We start from the raw sequence: 21995 nt of genomic DNA, 5'->3' as shown, positions 1-21995 counted from the left end.
TATATATATATATATATGTGTGTGTGTGTGTGTGTGTGTGTGTGTGTGTAATTGACACACCAAAATAGCACATATATATGGGGCAGCAGGTAATATTCTGGTGCACAAATGTATTACATAATGTTAACTCAGGGCAAAGATATTTCTCTTTTTATTTCCCACTTCCTGGTAATAAAAATATCGGAGTTAAGCACAAATAGTAGAAGGAAGGGGTCTCTTACTGAAGGAGGGTTAGAGCCCTACAAGGACAGGGCTCTGGGGAGCAGAAGAAGAGAGAAGAGGGAGGGATCTCACTGTGGACAGCAGAGGAGATGCCACCGGGTGAGACAAGGACAACGGAGAGTTGAGGGGCAGCGTCCACCACACCCTCGCTGAGCTCGAGAGTCTCGCCCAGGCCGGCAGATGCGCATGCTCCTCTAGGTCTGTGTTTTTCCACAGCTGCGACTCAAGAGCTTAGCTTCCGAGAGAGTCTTTGGATGGAACCCAATGGGAGTCCAGGCTCTGGGAGAGTCTCATCGGAGCAGATGGGCCAGGGCGGCCAGCAAGACTGTTGCCTTTGGCTGAGAGCACCATCCCGGAAGTGGATGTCTTGTGAGAAGACCCCAGCAGGCTAGGCCAATAGGCCTGAGTTGGGCAGCCAGCTTCTAGATGGCTCCCTCTCTTCTCTGCCTTTCTGTGCTCCTTAGAGCTCAGTGCTGTGGTTGCTTGGAGCATCCACAAGTGCCTGGCGCTCAGGCTCAGGGGGCCTGGCTTCTGGTTGCTCTACAGTTGCTGATTCCCCCAGGACCTTGCTCCCTTGTGGCCAAACTGTCCTTCCCTGGGCCACAGTACTGTCCACTATAAGGCTGTTTATAATAAATTATGTAATCTCACTGGATTCTTTCAACAGTCTCTGGTGTGTGTCCTATTATCCGACTTCACAGATAAGAAGGTAGGAACTTACATCTTTTGTACCTTAACTGCTCTCTTACCTGTCTGGCATGGTGAGGTACATCTGTAATCCCAGCTGTTCGGAGGCTTAGGCAGAGGACCACATGAGCCTTGAATTCAGGACCAACTTGGGGAACCTAGCAGGACCGCGTCTCATTTTGTTTCTTCATTATTTGTTTATGGGTTTTTGAGACAGGGTTTCTCTGTAGCTTTGGAGCCTGTCCTGGAACTAGCTCTTGTAGACCAGGCTGGCCTTGAACTCACAGAGATCCACGTGCCTCTGCCTCCCGAGTGCTGGGATTAAAGGCTTGTGCCCTTTACTTCCTTACTGGAGGAGAGAGGAGTACTTGTTCCACGGCTCCTGTGGAGGTCCCAGGATATTTGGCTGAAGCTGTTCTCACCTTTTATAAAGCAGATCTTGGAGATCCATCTCCGGTTGTCAGGCTTTGTGCTAAGCATTTATTGTGTGCTTTCTCCGCTTTATTTTGGTCCCAGAATTTAGTGCCCCTTAATATGCTATATGTATTACCTTTTCCCTCTGCCCTCGCTCCCACAAGACAGGAGGCTCCAGTGGGTAAGGTCTTTGGCGTTGTCTTTTATTGTTTAATCATTGTGTCCCCCAAGGCCTAGAATTATGTATGACTCAAACATTGGTTGAATTAAAACAATGATTGGATACATTCTTGGTATGAACGTACATTGGTGTAGATTCTATGGAAGTCCATTCAACAACGGTAACACTTGACATCACCTAACTTTGGCCCTTGCACCGTGTAGCTATGAATTCATCCCATACATGAAAGGTTCGTGTGTGTGCACAAGATCATAAGTGAATGGATGTTTACTGCAGCATTGTTTTTTGACGGAAGACTAGAAGCAGTCAGCTTGTTCAGCAATATGAACTCACTAAACAAGCCCCTAGGTTCTTAGGTGGGTTCTAGAGAGGGTGCAAAGAAAGGCGTGGATGTATACACACTGGTACACACCAAGAGGCATACCACTAAGTAAGGAAAAAGAGCAAAGAATAGTATAGAGCTTCTTTCTGTTTGTATTCAAATATTAAAATAAAAATATATGATAGATTTTAAGAGGTCTTTGCTATATCCAGACTATTTCGAAAAGACAAGAAAAGACAAGAAAAGTCTTTAGAGGAGGCCTGAAGTTCTAGGTTAAGGTGGGAATATATTAATATTAAGATATATTTCACGGGCCAGGTGGTGGTGGTGCACACCTTTAATCCCAGCACTTGGGGAGGCAGAGGCAGGCAGATCTCTGTGGGCTCAAGGCCAGCCTGGTCTACAAGAGCTAGTTCTAGGACAGCTAGGACTGTTGTACAGAGAAAACCTGTCTCAGTAAACAAAAACAAACAAACCAAGAGATATACTTCACAGCTGGGTAGGGTGGCACACAACTTCCATCATAAGTCTTGAGCAAAGACAGGAATAACCTGAGATCTGTGGGGGTTGGGCTGTATGACAAGATGTCATGTCCCCCCCCAAAAAATCAAACCAAACCAAATAAAAAAAAAACAAACAAAAATCCAGAAAAATGCAACAAAAGATACGTTCATGAACCACATGACTGAAGCATCTAAAGTGTAAACTCCAATGCTTCTTAGTAGAGTAATACGTTTTTTTTTAGCATTATGGCAAAAAGTTTGCATATAACAAAATTATCTATTTTACTCTTTCAAAATGTAGGCTTGCGAGGCGTTAATTAAAGTCATGATATCGTGCAAACATGTCTTCAGTAGTCGGAACTTTTTCATACCCTCTGTAAGCAATTATTATGGGGTATTGTGAAGTGTTTTACTTCCAAAAAAATTATCAGCTGACATCGTTTTCATTTTTGTAAAAGTTACTCTAAAAGAGCATAGCAGGTTTAGAGTATGTGGTCGCATGCCTGAGGTTGCACAGTTCAGACGTCAGCGCAGTAAACATCAAGTTTATTATAAAGCAAGTTCTTACGGAGACTCGACTTCTGGCTCTCAATGAGATGTCTGGTATCATCTAGGGTCCCCATTTTATAAGTTACAAAATCAGCTCTTGGGGGAAAGGTGGGCCTGAGATAAGGGAGCTTATCATTAGTAGGTCTCTCCCAACCTAAGGGATTCAGAGCCAATCACCAAGAGATATTTTGTTCCCTGACAGAAAATGGGGCTTGCAGCAGAGGGTTGAAGGCATAAGTCACAAAACAATCCCACACCAGTTTGGAATCATGATTAATAGTAAAAGGGTTATTTATTTAAAGGGAAAACTTACAGATCACTGTCCTAGACAACAGCCCTCTGCGGGACCAGGAATGGAGTCTAGTAGCCGGAAGCGGAGCCTGACTCTGCACAACCAGGAAAGAAGTCTAGTAGCTGGAAGCGGAGTCCGACTCTCCAGGACCAGGAATGGAGCCTAGTAGCTGGAAGCCGGAAGCGGAGCCTGACTCTGCGCAACTAGGAAAGGAGTCTAGTAGCTGGAAGCAGAGTCGGAAGCAGAGCCCAAAGCGGGAGGGAGGGAGGGAGAGAGAGAGAGAGAGAGAGAGAGAGAGAGAGAGAGAGAGAGAGAGAGAGAGAACAGGGCTACCACTGCATTTTAAAGCAAAAGAGACCATGCCCAAGTGGCTATTGGCTGAAGGAGCAGAAGGAGCTCCTGCAGCAGGGGGTGGTGGTTTGCGCCTTTAATCCCAGCACTCAGGAGACAGAGGCAGGTGGATCTCTGTGAGTTCGAGGCCAGCCTGGTCTATAGAGAGAAATCCAGGACAGGCTCTAAAGCCACAAAGAAACTGTGTCTCGGAAAAAGTGGGGCTTGCATTGCTCCTGCGGTATGGACTTGGCCGCCTCTGGTTTGGGGTATCTTAGAAATCTCAAGAACCTGTCGGGTATGGTAGTAGAGAGTGGAATTTTGCATCCTGATGTCTTTGCTCTGGTTTATCTAAAACCATGCAGCAAACATTCAGGGACACTCACAGTGTCCATTTCTAAGAAAACCTCTTTGGTTGCCTCTCTAAACCCACACTTCCACTTACAGTCTTATGCACACGCATGAACCTTTCATGTATAGGATGAATTCATAGTTACATGTTACAAGGTCCGAAATGAAGCTATGTCAAGTGTTACCATAATTGAATGGGCCCAGGTTGGGTTCCCAGCATCCCAGCACTCATACAGTTCTTAATTTATAAACATGGGTATTTGGAACACAAAAGTTGCAATCACAGAATGGTATGAAACAGGGTTTCTCTGTGTAGCCCTGGCTGTCTTGGAACTCTCTAGGTAGACCATGCTGGCTTTGAATTTATAGAGATCCACCTGCCTCTGCCTCTTGAGTGCTGGGATTAAATGTGCACACATCTTACCCCACCCAGTATAAAATGTTTTATTGCCATGGCAAATTATGAGCGCCTCTGCATACTACTGTAAGATCTAGGGGGAGACCGTCTCTAGGGCTTGATCCATGTAGCACATCTCCAATGGGCTGGGGGTTGGTTGGATTTAGATGTGCCATTTGGGGGAGGTGGATGAGAAGAACTGGATTTAGATGTGTTTCTCTCTGCCTCCTAGATGGATCACAGGCTTTGAAATTGATGGAGATTGTAGCTATCCCTCATTTACCGAGGACATATTATTTTCCCCCGTTGTACCTAGCCTGGCATCAGTTACATCTTCATTTACGTAACTAACTATAGCTCATCTCTTTTTTTTCTTTCTTCCACGTCCAGTAAATTGGGAACTGTATGAACACAGCTTCCTGACTCACCGTTGTGTCTCTAGCACCAAACCAGGCTCGTGGTTTATGAAGAATTAGAGGAGCAAAGACAACAGCTTATTTTATATACAAGGAAGTATAAGTCAAAGACTTTTTTTTTGAAAAAAAAAAAAAGAGAAATAACTAGATGAGAAGGCAGGCTACTCCACCCTGGCCCAGGCTGCATTCATTCTGTGCTCCTGTTTCTTTTCTATTGATTAAAAGTCTTGTCTAGGGGCTGAAGATGATGACTCATCAGTTAAGAGCACTGACTGCTCTTCCAGAGGACACAGATAGGGTTCCCAGCACTCAGGTGGCTGGTTATGATTTTCCGTAGCCCAAGTTCCAGGGGATCTGACGCCCTCTTCTGGCCTCTACAGGTACTGTATGCACATGGTGAATATAAACATGCAGGCTGAAACACCCATACCCATAAAATAAAAATAAATAAATCTTTAAAAAAAAATCTCGGAGCCTAGTCCAACCCCTTAAATTTATAAACAAGAAGGTGAGATCTAAAAAGAATGACATATCCAAGGTCACACTGAGAGCGGCCCATCAAAGCCCAGCCTGGTACTTAGTCTCCTGCCTCCCAGCTCTTTCTTTGTAAAAAGCCTAGAAAAACAAAGCTGCACCGGCCTCTTGCCAAGTCCCTGCAGGAGGTCCCATAGCCAAGAAGCTCTCAGAGTTCCTCTCTATTCTTAGCCTGAACTCCCAGTGACTCTGCTCTCCAGCCCTTTCTTCCTCTTCCCTTTGCACTTGGTTTGTTGTGGATGTGATTTGTGTTTTAATAAGTGGGGCTACGTGTAGGAAGCAGCCTTCAGCCAGTGCTGCTGCAGAGGCCCCAGAAAGAAGCATGAGACAAGGAGGCCTGAGAAAATAATTGGCTTCCTCTCCTCTCAAGTGACCAAGGGCTGCTTTCTCTGTCGCCGGTCACAAGTGCCAACAAGGCTAAGCTGCCCACAAGGAGGTGAAATCACCAGAAACAAGTTGCGGGGAGGATTGGCTGCTGGTGTTTGCCGCGGAAGCCTCATTTTGATACAGGCAAAACTCAGTTCTTCCCAACCTGAATATCTGCTTCAATTTTACTGCTCAAGTCTTTCGTCAGTGAGCTTCCAAACACAAATGAAGAGCCCAGTTCTGGCTCAATTCTCGCATCTGAAAACTGACTTCTTTCTCTATTTGTCCCAGCACTTGCTCTGTCCAAACACAGGGCCAAAAGGCAGTTAAGCTGCTCCTGGCCTCCAAATACTGAAAAGAACAAACACCAAGAGAGGAAGGAAGAGGTGACACCAGTGTGCAAAATGACCAATGCCAACGGCTCCATCACATTCAGATGAGGCCAAGGTTGCTCTGGGCGAGGAGAAGTCAAGGGAATTCATTAACAATGTGAGCCAGGTCTTATGTGTTTGATGTTTATCGCTGTGTCACGTGCTCCCTCCGTTGCTGTCGCTGTCTGTTACCGCATAACAAATCACTTTAATATTTGCGGCTTCAGACAGCAAACATGTGTTATCCAGCTCTTTCTTTGGTCAAGGATCAGCTACAAGGACTGGCCGCCTCTGATTGAGAGCGTTTCATCGGGTTGTAGCTGAGCTCTCATCCTAAAGGCTAATTGTGGGTGAAGGGACTCCAGTGTCAGGTTCACCAACATGGTCCTTTGTAGACCTTGGTCCCCTAATAGAGGCCTTCCATATAGGACAGTTCTAGAATGTCCTTAGGGTGGGAAACAACAGTTGAATGACCAGGATAGAAGCCCTGGACCTTCGCTTACCTCATCTTAGGACAACCGCCTCCCACTATTGCTCTCCAGATACTCCCCAACTTCCAGGAGTTAGAACATTCACCTTCGTGGTGGAGTTGAGAGCACGCACATACACACACACACACACACACACACACACACACACAAAACTGTTGTTTCACGATATTTTGAACATTTTACCCTAGAATACACTTTGTGTTGGATTATCCCCCTATCTGTAGGCTGATACAATTGTTCTGAGCTGTGTCATTCAACAGAATGGGCATTTTCAGTGTTTTACACATTCATGTTGTTTCCAACTTGCAACGAGATTTTCATCGCAAACCAAGGAACCATCTGTGCTTTTCATTCAAAGAAAGTCACGAGGTCAGCCCCTGGATGGGAAGGTGAATACCAAGAGGCAGCGATCGCTGGGGTCTGTCTTAGAGACTGTACCACATCTTGTTGTATGACTTAGATTTAAATATACACACAGATGACAGAAAGATTGGAATGGGATGTTCTTTTGTAATGAGGCAACCGAGGTGTCTCTTGTGGTGTGCCATGGCTGTCCTCTCACCGTGTACCCACACGGCCTCTGCTCTGCACAAATGGCCCCTGTGTCTCTACCTTCTTTTAAGGGCACGTGTTGTTAGGTCAGGGCCTCGGCCTTATAAGCTTATTTCATTTATTTACCCTCTCAAAGGCACTATCTTGAAATATCATCACACTGAGACTGTCTTAAAGATATGAGTTTTTCCAGTAGATAGCAATTGGGCCTTGGCAGCAGCCTGTAAGTGAGCACCCTGCTCCCTCATTCATTACCCTACAAGGGTAAGATTATTCCCATTTCTGCAGATGGCGTCATTGCTACTGCTTCTGGTTTTTTTTTTCATTAATGGCATTCTACTTAGATTTCCCTTTATTGGCTTATTTTTGAGATCGTGTTTTAATTACATCATTTCTCCTTTTCCTTCCCTCCATCTAAGCCCTCCCTCAGGCCCCTCCCTGCTCTCCTTCAAAGTCATGGCCTCTTTATTCATCAATTGCTATTGTATGCATACATGTGTTTTTGTAATGATATTACATCTATATTTAATAACTAAAGCTTGCCTGCAGATCAGAGAGTAAAACAGCCTCACTGGTCAGCCTTACAGTCCAGGCAGTGGTGACACACACCTTTAATCCCAGTAGCCACACTACTTTGCCATAGAAACTGGGCAGTGTTTACCTTTAACCCCAGCCCTAGAGAGGAATATAAGATGGGGGATGACAGCTCTCAGAAGCACAGATCTCATTCTGAGATCCCTGGGGTCAGGATCGCCATTTTGGACGGAGGTAGAGGTAAGAGCCAGTGGCTGGCTGTTTTGCTTTTCTGACCTTCAGGTTGAACCTCAACATCAGTCTCTGGATTTTTATTATTCATGCTACAGTATTTGTATATACATAAATATTCCCAAATGTCACCTGGTGAGTTCACATAATGTTACTTGTATGTGTTTTCAGGACAGACTGGCACTAGACAACAAGTTGGTGCACTTTCTTCCCTGGGGGGGGGCAGCATCTCCTGCTGTGTGTAGGGCTTGGGTTGTTAAACACACACACACACACACACACACGGAGAGAGAGAGAGAGAGAGAGAGAGAGAGAGAGAGAGAGAGAACAAAATCCTTCATATCATGACACTGTAGAACTTTTCTATGGCATTCAAGAGCAGAGGTAGGTATGCCATCTCTCCTCTATTGATGGGGCAATAGATCAGGCAGGCTCCCAGGACCTCTAAGCTTCTGACTCCTGGGCTTTTATGCTCTGATCTGCCCTTGGCTTGTTGAGATCCATCCCAGCACCCTGTCCTCCTTGATTCTAAAAGCCTCCTTTGATTCTACTCTATCAAAGCTTAACAAACCTTCCAGGTTCTTACATTTGATTATCAAAGCTACAAGTATCTGACTATGTCAACGGCCATGTGGATGGTCAGCTGTCAATCAGCCATGTGGATGGTCAGCTGTCAATCAGCCATGTGGATGGTCAGCTGTCAATCAGCCATGTGGATGGTCACCTGTCAATGGTCATGTGGATGGTCAGTTGTCGATCAGCCATGTGGATGGTCACCTGTCAATGGTCATGTGGATGGTCACCTGTCAATGGTCATGTGGATGGTCACCTGTCAATGGTCATGTGGATGGTCAGCTTTCAATGGCCATGTGGATGGTCAGCTGTCAATTAGCCATGTGGATGGTCAGCTGTCAATGGTCATGTGGATGGTCACCTGTCAATGGTCATGTGGATGGTCAGTTGTCAATGGCCATGTGGATGGTCAGCTGTCAATTAGCCATGTGGATGGTCACCTGTCAATGGCCATGTGGATGGTCAGCTTTCAATGGCCATGTGGATGGTCAGTTGTCAATGGCCATGTGGATGGTCAGCTGTCAATGCTCATGTCCCCCAGCTTCTCTGATTCCTATAGAACCCAGTCATTATGACGACGTGTCCTCTTGGTTCTCGGCCCTTCTTTTGGTTTCTGGTTCCTCTCTTGGCCTCCTTCTCTCTCTTCCTCGCTCGCCCTCCCTCCCTTTTCTCTCCTCTCCTGGCCCAGTTCAGTCTCTCAACCATACCTAGGAACGGTCAGGTTCTCATTTCTCACTCACTGGTAACATTTAACAGACAATGCTGGGGCGGCCTGATTTCAATAGCAAACAAAAGCGGCATCATCAGACCCAGGCTTCCAGCTTCCAGCAGAAACTGACAGCCACCTTAGGTCAATCAGCTAGGGTTCTGTTTGGGATAAGGCTTCACCTTAGACCCTGACATCCATATACCCAAAGAGTCTGGGATGTTTGGTTGGAAATGTCACTTTAGTCTCTGGCATCCATATACCCAAAAAGTCTGGAATGTTTGGGTGGAAGTTCCATCCCAAGCCCCCTCCTCTGGGAGTTGCCTCAGCCCAGACTCCACCTCCAAGAAAGACCGGCAAAGATGACCCCCTCCTCAGAGATGCTCAAGACCACTCCCACAGGGTATTTAAATGGTACCCCGGAGAACCAACAAAACTGGTTTTCCAGTCTTCCTTCCCCATCTCCTCTCTGAGGGCTGGAAGGCCACCCGGGAGCACTGGCATCCATTAAACCTGGGACTTTTCTAATTTGGTTTGATTTGGTCTGATTTGCATCAGCAGAGAGGTTTATTGGGTTGCAAAAACTTTTCATCTGGAGGTTCCACCAAGGTGGCTGTTTGCCCCACTGGCCCAGGGCTACATGCTGGGAAAACACCCTTCTCCCTGGCACCTGCTCTCTGCCGGGCTAAAGATGGGCTTTGTCTGGGTAAATTCTGAGCTCCAAATCATTGCCTTAGGGACCCAGGGCCTCATGCGATTCAGCTGTCCTGTTGAAGCCACAGCTGTACCAAGCACCCGACCTGTCCGGACAAGGGCCTGCCTCCACCAACCCTCTGCCTCCTGCCGCCCTTCCCCCACCTCTCACAGCAAGCCGCTTTCTGCACCAGCACCCTGTTTTGCTTGCGCTATCTGTGTCTGCTTCTACCAGCTGGCCCCAGCCTGGCAGCCCCCAGCTCAGAGGATTATCCAATTATCCCATTAGCGCAGCATGCCCTTCCTTCCTCTGAGCTGTTAGCTCCCCCATCTCCCTCTCTCTTTCCCAAGGCTTCTCTTAGCCTCTCTGACTATTTCCTTAGCCAGTCCTAAAGCTGAGTCAACCCCCAGTCAGTAAGGGACACACCCATCCATCCATCCATCCATCCATCCATCCATCCATCCATCCATCCATTTCACTGAGCAAGGAAGGACCGTTCCTCTCAAGACCAGAGTCACATGACCAGCTAATGGCTGTGGATAGGACCACCTAGACCTCTTGACATCATGGCTCAGCTTTCTCACCAAAGGCGTGATGTGTCTCATCAAGTGCTCCTTAGGATGGTGCCTTGGATGGAGGAGATACTAACAGGAAGTAGCCCAGAGTCACAGAAGAGGAAGCTGCAGAACTGTGGGAGTTGTAGGCAGCCCTGACAGTGGCAGAAGTAAAACCACAGGAAAAGCACTCGCAGGACCTAACAATGGAGGGAGTGGCAGCTTCCATATCAGCAACCACCAGCAACTCTCAAAATAAGAGGCAGACAAGGGATGTGCCACAGTTAGCTCACTGCCGACTAACAGCCAGAAAAGGGGTGTCCACGCCAACTGCAGTAGGCTTTTATGCAAAAAAAGGGGCTGTGTGTATGCCCATCACAGTTATTTGTCCCTTTGGCACCAGTCACAACAGTCTAGGGGACATGAGTGTCTTCTAGTCTGGGTGGAAAAGGCTTGGAGGACGTCTCTAGAGTTCGCTGGGACTTGAGATGGCCAAAGGTACAGTATGGACAGAAGCAGTGGAGGCCGGGGCTTTACCTTCAGGGCAGAGTTATAAAGAAACCACTTTATAGTTTCACCAGATCTTTTGTGTTGGCATACGGGGACAACATCTGGTTGACTGATTGGACCTTGCACAAGGCAGCCAGGACACCAGGAAAATGCAGCTGTCAAATGAGGAATCCAACTGTCCCCTCCACTTCAATATCTTTGCTCATTTAAAGGACAAATCAATTCCAGGAGGCACGCTTAAAGCACTCCTCCCTAATTGATTTTGAACAGTGCACCATAGCAGCGCTTTATAAAAACAGGACTAGCATCTTTTGGTTTCTGGAGTGTGAGGTGCCGCTACGGGGTAGCTCAGGGGCAGGGCCCTTATCTCTCATCTATGAGGCTGCTTTCTTTTCACTTTTGCCAATGACTTGTTTTAGGTGAAGATGTAGCTTTACCCGGAATGTAGGAAGCCCCTAGTTCACAAAGATTTCTTGTGGCACATCGTCTACTTTGGGGGATGCTATTTCGTTGTTTGTACAGAATAATTTGGTCAACCTAACTCCACCACAGATGCCCACAATTAAACGCCAGAGCTGTACCTCAGTGGCACAGTGTGTTTAACAGAAATGGGACAGTGGGTCTGATTCCCCAGCGTCAAAACAAAGGAATCCGTAGTCTGGGAGAAAAGCTGCTTGCCAGACAAAGCCTCAGCACCTGTGACGTGAGGTGGGAAACAGGGCCAAAGGCTTCATCCAAGATGGTGCAGGCACCTGCAGGGCTATAGGTGGCAGACACCGGGGACCAATGCAGTTCTTGCCTGAGTCTCTGTCTGGTGACATCAGCAACGGTGACATAAAATCTCTGTCCCCGGGACTGGAGAGATGGTTCAGAGGTTAAGAGCACTGGCTGCTTTTCCATGGTTCCGAGTTCAAGTCCCAGAAACTACATGGTGGCTCACAACCACCTATAATGAGAGTTGATGCCAACATTGTATACACAATAAATAAATAAGTAAAATTTTTAAAAAAAACCTCCATCCCCAGGCTCATTCAACAAACGTTTACTGAGCATCTCCATGTTCCAAGTCTGAGCCCAGCCCCGAAGGCCCCACCTCTGCAGGGTCAGCGTCCCTGAGGACGGGCCTGACTGCTCTTTCCCAGACAATGACAGGAGTGGATAACCAATTAGCACTGTGTGCCTCAACTCAGCATTTCTGTATGGGGATGCTTAGACACCTCTTCCCGAAGCCACATGCACGCTGGATGCTGAGGGGCCATGCCAGGATGTTCACCACATCTACAGGGACAACTGAACACACACTGAGGTCCGAGGGCCGCTGTCCCTGCAGCACAGACGGGTTAAGGACACTGCAAACGTGGTCAGGACTTTCCACTGAACTTTGTCATCCGAGGTGCTGCCTAGGGACGCCTATCCCCAGCATGGGGTTGCTCACACAAGTTAGCTACTGGGCAGTGAGACTGCCTTCTCTGATAAGGAACAGGAAGGATGGAACTACAAAAAAGCTGCCTCCTACTCCTGACACACTCTGGTCAACTGCAGGTTGAGGTTCAGCCCTCGACCCCTGAGCTGCACCTTCTGCACCTGAGGTTGGCATAAAGGGCGCAGCCCACACAGGCACTGCACTGGCGACGGCCAGGGGCCTTCATGCACCATCTAATCTCTCTCACCACCATGCTAAATCATAAAGCAGGACAGTCACGTGGCTCCATTATACAAATACCTAGGCAGAGAACTGAGAGACCTAACTGTAAGTCAGTATCAAAACTGAAGCGGGACCCACGAGAAAATGGACAAAAATAAAAGACAGCAAGAGACTTAGTAGAAGGAATTTTCTGTCGTGATGATGGGTTTGGCGAGCCTGAGACCCACAGGGAAGGCCATCAGGAAGGGCAAGCTGGGACTCTCAGGCACTGGCTGGTAACCTGCCCCACACTTATCTGTTGGTGGTAACATCCATCATGGTATGGGCAACATCTTCTGTTTTTGTCATGGGAAAGAGAGTCATTAATGTCCTTAAACCAAATCAAATGAATAGAATTCTAGAAATCTAAACATAAGGCAAAGAAAACCAGCCTACAAATCACAATTGCAGAGAACCTAGACAACAATGAGGACCCTAAGAGAGGCATACATAGATCTAATCTACATGGGAAGTAGAAAAAGACAAGGTCTCCTGAGTAAAGTGGGAGCACGGGGACCATAGGAGAGGGTTGAAGGGGAAGGGAGAGGCAGGAAGGGGAGCAGAGAAAAATGTAGAGCTCAATAAAAATCAATAAAATTAAAAAAAAAGGGAGAGAATACTAGAAGCCCAGAACCAAAGAGGAAAACTCATCCTTAAGATTCTGTTCTTTGGGGTTGCTTTCGACATCAAAGTCTGTAGCAGTTAGACCCAGCCAGAGGCAGAACTCATAGGGTAGATATTAGGAGATGTTATGAGGACGTGAAGGGAGCCATTGTGGGGCTGGCTGGGTAAGTCTAATAGCGCCACAGAGGGCTGTCAGGGAGCCAGGTTGAACCTCTCTCCGAGGGCTGGAACTGCTGTCTATACACAACTCCTCCCTCCCCACAGAAGGCTCAAGAATGCTCTTTACCACTGTAAACAGACTGAGTGAGGTCCGCCTTGGTTTTATGGCATGATATCACTCAGTCAACAGACTATAAACTTTAATTGCATTTGGGAGATACCTTGACACAAGCTGGACACGGTGGCACATCCCCGTAGTCCTAGCTACTCAGAAGGCTATGATAGAATGGTTTGAACCTTAGAGTTCAAGACCGTCCAGGGAAACACAAGGGGACCACGCCTCCCACGTCAAACTCTGCATACCCTAGGGTTGTGCCTGCCTGAAGAGCTGTCTGTAGCTAGTTAACTCAGCTCTTCCCAAGGGCAGCGCCACCTGCTCAGTCATGCTGTGCGCTCTCTGACTCTCATCTGCCTTTACCCTCTTCCTAGTAGCACACACTTTCCCAAACTGAACCTCAAGGGGCTGATGGAGCCTTGAGACTGGACCAGGGTGGAGGAGAGAAGAATGGGTAGGAGCAGAGACGACTTGGGATCGGAACTCAACCTGAGGTCTGCCTGGTTCGTGTGGCATCTCATTATAGACACAGATGGGGAGCAGAGGTGGGAAGCTGGGGAGTCTATCAAAGCCGCTCACTCTCAAACATACCCCCCTCCCATCCTCCTCTGAGCCTGCTGGATATGCGCCCCCAGCACCTGGGAATTTCTTAGCTTGAGGTAGAATTCGCATACGCAAAACAAAGCACTTTCTGAGTGGGCAATCCAGTTACATTGAATAGATTTTCATTGTTGTTGAATCATCTTTTGAATCCCAAAACATTTCCCAAGTCCCCAGAAGAAAATCACGTGTTCATTATTAGTAGTTATCCCCATGGGCTTGCCCATTCTATCCTCCTCCTGCCTGGTGTTGAACCCCACCCTACCCCCCAATCCCCGCACACATTTCAAAATTGAGCCACTTAACCCGAGCTAAGGGGTTGAACCAGGTCTTCCTTCACAATGTTGGGTCGATAGTTGGGTTTAACCGCTTCAGCAAGTTCCTGGGCATACATCTCAAGTCGGCCTGTCATCTGAAAACAAAAGACACAGGCTGGGGAGGATTTAAAAATCTATTCCTTGTCTGCCACCACTTCTGGCCACTAGGGGGCAGCCGCGGGGTAGAAACTATATCCATCCTGCTGATTGACAGGGTTATTTCAGACAGTAATAAAGACAAGAAGTTGCCTTATGACCTCACCATGCATGCCAGTGAGGTTCAAGGATGCGAGATGACTCACACAGCTCAGCCCAGTTGACTGGAGGTGTGGTCAAGCCTGAGGCAGGATGGAGGAGAGGGGCATGAGCTCACACCTGCCACCCCTGGGAAGGCTTGTGTCTCCAGAAAGGGCCTAAAGAGAAACTACTTTGCTTGCTGCTCCCAGAGATAATTGGTGTAAAAGAGCTGGCCACGTTCATGGCTCCAACTTCTGACTGAAATGGAATCCTGCGTTCACCCCAGCTGCCCAAGAAGAGGACAGGGAGGTCAGAACTTCTCATGGGCAGTACCTTGTCTGTCCATTGAGAATCTGAGTCTCTGGAATACGACCAAGGACTCGCACTCAGGTCAAGTTGGGGAACAGAGTCCAGAGTCCGCATCTGGGCTCCTCCAGTCACACTTGGCCAAGCCATTCAGTCACACAGAGGGGGACATGAATTTTCTCTGTGAACTGCTGGAGGCCAGTGTAACAAACCTTGCAGTCAGGGGCCCTTCCAGGGGTCCCTGGCCTTGGCCACCACTGTCTCATCCCAGCGGGGCAGGCACTGCACTCCCAGACTGCTGACCATAGGCAGCACTGGAGCCTGTCCCTAGGCCTAGGGACAGAAGAGGTTTGCCCAAGGGAACCGAGTAAAGAGGAGTCAGAGCCGGGCAGAGATCCCTGTGACCCGGTTCCCACTATTGCCTCAGTGCCTAGACTGGAGCCTGGTCGCAGGCAGAACCAGACAGGCACAATTATCTCGTGACTAGTGCAAATGCCTGGAAAGGAAAAAGGATCACAGAAGCCAACCCACCGTTTTCTCTAGACAGATGAAATTGAGATTAATCTGTGTGAGGGCGCCTAGAGTCTAAATCAAATGAAAGGGGAATTTATTGATAGCCCCTGCTCGAGCATCATCCCACCCAGGGATCCTCCCCACACAGCAGAGTCCTGACCCTCTGCTCAGTGGGGAGCTGGAGCCTCCTTCCAGCTGCCTGCAGGGCGGCAGAAGGGGACTTGAGGACCCACCTTGAAAGTCCAGAAGTCATTAATCTGCTGGCAAAGGTTGAGGTTGAGCTCAGTGACCAGCAGCCCATCTTGATTACGTGAGAGGCCCGGGGTCCGGCTGCCGTCAGGAGCTGCCACGTAGCTTGAGCCGTAAAAGTAGCCAAGGTCGTGGTGAGCTTGAGGGGACAAAGGGAAGCAGCCACGGGTTTGTACACAGTGTGGGTTGAGAAGCAGGGCAGGCACGTGGCAGGATAGCAGAGAGAAAGCAACCTGGCATACCGCCCCTGCGTCTGCTGCCAACCAGTCTCCCTCCTCATGCCTTTCGGTCTAAGAGAAGGTGGCATAGCGTTCCGTTCACATCACTCTCCCCTGCCCCGAGAACGGTTCAAGGCCACCATAGCTGAGTGAGGTGGCTCCTCTAAGATAGGTTCCAGGATTTTCTTTCCCACATCTCTGCCTGCCAATCATTTGAACGAATCTAGGATCGGAACCTCTATAAGTTTGGAGTGCCGCCTGGGCCTTCAGATGGAGGGATCATGGAAACAGTTCTTTTCATCCTCTTGTATCTTTCTGAGAGGGGCCCACCGAGTTCGGTGTAAAACACCATTTTGGTAAGTGAAGTGGTACTTCTGGCTCACATTCTTGGGTAGAGAGGCCAGACCTCAGGGTGGAGGAATTTTAGCAGTGGTGCATTGGGAGTTGCCTTCAGTTCATAACCTCCTGAGGACCCCAGATCCTATGACAATCTATGCTGACTCAAGGGACATCATCAGTACAGTTAGGGAGCAGAGGAGAGTCAGTAGCCCCTTCCTAGGCACCCAAAGAGCAAGCACAGACTGTGGAGCAGACCCCACCCAGAGGAAGTAGGTGGAGCAGGGGAGATGAGGCCCAGCCACTGGAAGGTTCATGAACATACCTTTCTTTCCATCTCCAGAAGTGAACTCATTGGGGTAGCGTTCCTGTGAATTAAGTGCAAGGCTAAAATGAACCTCTAGGTGGCAGCACCAGGACAGTCTTTCCAGATCACCCAGCCAGACCAAGAGCAGCAAGGGGTCCAAGCAGGTACCAGCTAAAGGGAGGCATTGGTCTGCACTCACTGGGCAAATAGGCAAGCTTTGGTAAATGTTCAGCAGGCCAGCACTGCGCCTTAGGAAGCCAGCAAGGAGTGCGACAGGCAAAGCGAGACTTGATTTTGTATTTGGGTTCATAACCATGGAGCTGGGAGACGCTAGGTACCCACACATCTCAGAGCTGGGCAATGGATGTGAGGTCAGCCTGCCTGCTGGAGGAGCAACACTCCACCTTGTATAAGAGAGAGGAGAAGAGAGGAGAGGAGAGGAGAGGAGGGGAGGGGAGGGGAGGGGAGGGGGGAGGGGAGGGGAGGGGAGGGGAGAGGGAAGGGATGGCAGAGGAGAAGAGGGGAGAGGAGAGGCAAGATGAGAGGAGGGGAGGGGAAAGAATGGGAAGAAAGAGGAGGGGAGGGGAGGAGAGACCAAAACCCCAAAAAAACCCTACCAGATGAAGCCATTTTCTCCTGGGACCCTACAGTCTGTGGCATGTGTGCAGAGAGAGCAAGAAGGCAGGTGAAGTCCCCCAGGGCCATCAGTCAGTGTCCCCCCCCCCCCCACTTTCCTTAGCTGAACTTCAGACGCATACCTGACCCACACGGTTGATGGCACAAGTGAAGCAGTGATTGGCAATGGCTGCGTTCCTGGCTTCGATTGGCCACAAGGACTCACTGTGAGATGTGAGAAGGGGAGGGGGAGGCAGATTGGAGACTTGTCGGCCACTCCGTGCATGCTCAGCTCTGAGACGCAGCCTGGCTGGGAGCAGAGCTGTGCACGGCCCCAAGTCAGCACTCAGCCAAGGCGAGAGGTCTGGGGGTGAGACCCTAGTCCAGGTGACACAGGGAGGACGCCGCCCACCTGAGCTAGCTGGGACAAGCCTGAAGACAACCAATCTGCAAGTTGACCAGCTTGTCAACACCTTGCTTAACCAATACCAGCTTCCTAAGGAAAGCCAGCGAAAGGCAGAGCCCACACTGCCGTAGTCCACTGTGAGTCAGACGGCCTTTACCCTAAGTCTCAGTCTCCCCCAAAATATCTGAGTGAGATGATGTAGCTTGGATGGTCATGAAGATGAAGTTCTGCAACTGTCATGTCCACCCTTGTTATTCTTCCCAGGGAGGCCACCTTCTAAGTCGAACTGAAGACTGGTAAATATCAGAGAGGAGCTACGGGCTTAGGGAGCTAATGCATGGCCCATAGGGGATGGGCTTGGAAATCATGGAACAACATAGGGGTTTACCTAACCCTGTATTTAAAAGAAAAAAAAAAAAAAAGGAAAAGAAAAGGAAAACCAGCCACTTACACAAATAATCATGTTACTTTAAGAAAATTTCCCAGCCTAATAAACTAGTTGCTAACGTTTTTTTCTACCCTTCATGACTACCCTTGCATACACACACACACACACACACACACACACACACACACACACACACACAGAAAGAAAGCATCCTGAGCACGCATAGTGAGAGACACATCTCCTATCTTCTCAGGGCTCAGTGTTTTCAAATCGCCACGTTGCATTATTTTCACCATGGCCCATTTTAGCGACGCTGACCCAGAGAAGACACAGCTTGAAATTTCCTTAACCCTGACATTTCGTGGCTGCCAGCTGCTCTGTTATGAACACCGTCACCACCACTATCACTCACGTCTCACGTGTCCCTTTTCTCTCTTTGACATCACTTCCTCGGGCCACAATTCTACAGGAACAAGTAACTGGGAAAGGGCATGAACTCACGCTGCGAAGTTTACCCCATGAAGCACCAGCCTTCTCTTCCAGAGACCAGATTTTCTAGCCCCCCCCCCCCACACCCTTGAAAGCTGAAGGCTGGGCGAATCTTAGCCAACGAAGGGGAAAACAATCATTTTTCAACTAGGCTGATGTGGACCTAAGGAATCATGTGCCTATTACACTGGGTTACTTCTGTTTGCTTCACTGGAGCTAAGAAAGGTTCGAGATAACAGACTGGGGAGGGCCTTTGCATACATAACATGAGGTGGCTCTCTGGGTACACCCAGAAGCCTGTGCACACCCCTGTGCCCAGGAAGTAGACTTCAGCTTCCGCTAGGGAAACCTGAGAGGGAGATGGAGTTCCCCAAATGTATTTAAATTTTTTTTGTTACATTTTATTTCCTTATTTTGTATGTGCACATTTGGAGCCGAGGGGCAGTGGATCCTCTCCTTCCACCACGTGGGGCTGGGGACTGAACTCGGGTCCTCGGTCTTGGTGACAGGCACCTTTACTCTCTAAGCCATTTCCCCAGTCGCTTTCCAAAAGTCTTACACCCAGCTGGTAGAAGGGGGGATACTCCACGAGGTGGCCCCAAGGTTCCACTAAGACCTAGCGGACGGATGACTAATGACCACCTTGCCCTTCAACTGACAATGGACAGTCAGCTGCATTCAAAACTCCAGGAGACATATTTCCCAAGTGGAAACCCCAAGGGGAGACCCAAAGTATGACCTTCGCCCTTTGGCCCCAAAGCGCCCTTCCTAGACCCAGCCCACACCTCCATCTGCACCTAATGTAAGCAACTGGATAGCTGAGTTCTAGGTCTGTTGGGGGCCTGCTGGGAAAATTCTGAACGTGGAGGGATGTTCTTCAAAACACAAGCAGCGTGCTTCAAAGTGAAAGTAAATTCAGTGTTGCCTCTGACATTTAGAAGACATTGAACACAAATCCATCGAGAATGTAGAGCTTTTCCCATGACCCCAACCCTACTGGGACAGAACACAGACATGGAAGCCAGAGAATTAAAGCCGGCACTTCCTGCTGTACCCATCCATCATGCTTTGGAGGAAGGCAGTTCCAGGTTGGTATGTTTGGACATAAATTCCTAGAGTTCTTTTAACTTGTGATGATACTTCAGAATCGCCTGGGAGATACTCTTCTTAGGATATATATGCGGATATTTCCAGAGAGACTTAACCGAGGAGTGTCGCACCCTTAACCAAACTTGGGCGGTACCATGCCATGGGCTAAAGTCCTAGAATGAATTAAAAGGAGGGAGGAAGAAGGAGGCTGAGCAGCAGCATCTCTACCTCCTCCCTGTAGATGCACAGCTCACCCTTCTACTGTTGTGCCTTCCCTGCCACGGGCTGAACCACGGAACCATACACTTTCCGAATAAATCCTTTTTTCTTTTATTTACTTCTTGTCTGACTTTAGGTCCCAGTAACAAGAAAAGTAATCATTCAGGTCATTGATATTGAAAGTAGGGCCTTTGCTTTGAGAAACCTGGCTATGTGGTTCATAGGCCTTTTGAGGGAATGCTGAAGTTTGGACCAGAGATGCTGGAGAATGGTCTAAGGAGAGTTAATGAGCCATTTCGGTCAAAATTGAAAAGGTCTGAATGCTAATATAAATTCAGATGGCTAAGACTCTGTTCATAAAGTTCGTCTTATGGGAGCATAGAGGTCTATCAGGAAGTAGGGCAGACACCATTCATTTTGGATTCTGGCAAAGAATGGGGCTATATTTATGTCAATATACTTTCGCTGGAATCTTGAACATAGCTGAATTCAAAACACATTTGTCTGGTCAAGGTAATTTCAAGATAGCATAGCATTCAGGCCTTGGCATGGTTACTCCTCTCTGCTCTTATCTGCATTTACAGTGAGAGAAAAGAGAATGCTTGAGGAAACCAGATGAGTGCCATCACTGATGTCCCTGTGCTTCCTGACTGAGATGATCAGCCTTCAAGCCGTGAGACAAAATAAACCGTCCCTTCTTTGAGTCTTGTGAGCTGTTCATTCACGGCCATGAGAACACTGACAAATAGACGTATAAACTTCCCAACGCTTAGCTTAAGTAAAAGGGAGACATGGTGCAATCTCAGCCACGTGGGCGATCTCAGCCAACTCCCTGCCACGCACTCCCGCTCATGCGCATGCGCTCATCTGCTTCAGCCGTCAGCGACGCCATGGACCACAACAAAGCAGTGTGACCTCTATTAGAGATGAAGATGGGATTCAAACACTTCCTGTTACATACTACTAAAGGGAACCTTTCCACTCGTTAAATCAAGTCTCCTGGATTATCCTGTGCCTCTGGGCAGTGTTACTGCCTCTGGGCCACTACTCTGGATGACTGCCCTTCCTTCCGGGCCTGGCCGAGTCAGGGCTCAGGATTCTGAAGACCCTTGTCCAGAGGTCATGCTGGCCAGGCACCCAGTGTGCTCCACTTAGGAGTCAGGCTTTGAGATTCCAGATTGTCATGCAGGACGGTGGTTGTATTATCTTTGTCCCAGTGTTCAAAATCCCAGCAAAACTTGCTGCCAATGGTAGAATGGCTCTTTGGGGAGATCACAGTATGCAATGGTCACCTTGAGCACATTTCCCCCTACTGAAAAACTGGTTAAATGTGCAACAGCCAATCAATCACAGGGTGGCGCAGGGCAGCGATCTAGACATCCTGATGATTGCACCTGCTTACTATATTTTAGTAAACCCATGTCTGAACCCCACAGGTTGACCCTGGGTCTGAGGTGGTGAATGAGGTCCAGAAAGCCCCCACCCCCAGATCTCCCACCAGTGACCTGAGTTCTCCAATGGTGGCTGAGGGGTTGAAGATGATCTCTGCTCCATTGATGCTGTACATGAGCCAGTTGAGGGGATGGTGCCGCCCGTAGCAAATGTTTACAGCAATCCTGCCAAACTGGGTCTGGAACACGGGGTGGCCCAGGTTTCCCTCCATGTAGTAAGTGGACTGAAAAGGACAAAGAGCTCTACGTTGGTGCCTCAGAGTGGAAACAGCTCTGCTTTCCTCAGCCTCAGCAGAAGTGAATATCACCACTTGGGGTGTGACTCTACTTTACGATCCAGAATTGCAGTGTTAACACACACACAAAACCGAGACACAATAACAAAGCCACCCTAAGGGGGAGAACACAATGGCCTAGTACTTAATCCACGATTTGCTTTGTGGTAGATCACATGATTTCCAGGATAACCTATGGGAAGTTTTTTTTTTTCTTTTTTTGAAGTATTTTTATACTATATTAAAAAAACTCATAAAATAAAAAAGGGATCCATCAACATATATCTCAGAAGTCCATCCAAGAGTCTCAGTGTCCAACAGACGCCTGTGTCATTGCTCAGTCTGCAGCTTGTGTAAGGATCACAGAGGTGACTTTAGGTTACAATCAAACTTGTTCTGCCAGATCCAAGACCCTATGGGAAGTTTTTAATCCTGATACAAGAAAAGGTTGTGGTTAGGTCAATGTTAACGTGAGTGGCCGACCTCAGCTCCTTACACAGAACGCTAGAGGTGAAAAGACCCAGCCAGGGTAACTCTTTCTGTTTGGAAACTGTATGTCACTTGAATTGGTTTGGGACTTTCCCCACCGACTAAGACTAAACCCGAGAGTAAAACACG

The 21995-nt window shown here is 48.3% G+C and overlaps 1 protein-coding gene across 2 annotated transcripts in view; it reads right to left on the bottom strand.

Moving 5' to 3' along the window:
- Positions 1 to 14070: 14070 nt before the first annotated feature.
- The window catches only part of Upb1 (beta-ureidopropionase 1), a 31080-nt gene continuing 23155 nt past the window's right edge, over positions 14071 to 21995 (bottom strand). For both annotated transcript variants that reach the window (XM_048451500.3, XM_048451501.3), the window contains exons 6-10: positions 21157 to 21326; positions 17204 to 17285; positions 16464 to 16506; positions 15569 to 15723; positions 14071 to 14374 (exon numbers count right to left, since the gene is read on the bottom strand). In XM_048451500.3, the coding sequence (XP_048307457.2) occupies positions 14264 to 14374; positions 15569 to 15723; positions 16464 to 16506; positions 17204 to 17285; positions 21157 to 21326 (561 nt within the window). In that variant the 3' untranslated portion in view covers positions 14071 to 14263. The remainder of the gene's footprint in view (positions 14375 to 15568; positions 15724 to 16463; positions 16507 to 17203; positions 17286 to 21156; positions 21327 to 21995) is intronic.

Source organism: Myodes glareolus, chromosome 18 (genome assembly GCF_982192425.1).
Source record: "Myodes glareolus chromosome 18, mMyoGla1.1, whole genome shotgun sequence".
NCBI classification, from domain to species: Eukaryota; Metazoa; Chordata; class Mammalia; order Rodentia; family Cricetidae; genus Myodes; species Myodes glareolus.
Note: the sequence above shows the minus strand (reverse complement) of the source record. Positions and strands in the feature narration are given on the sequence as shown.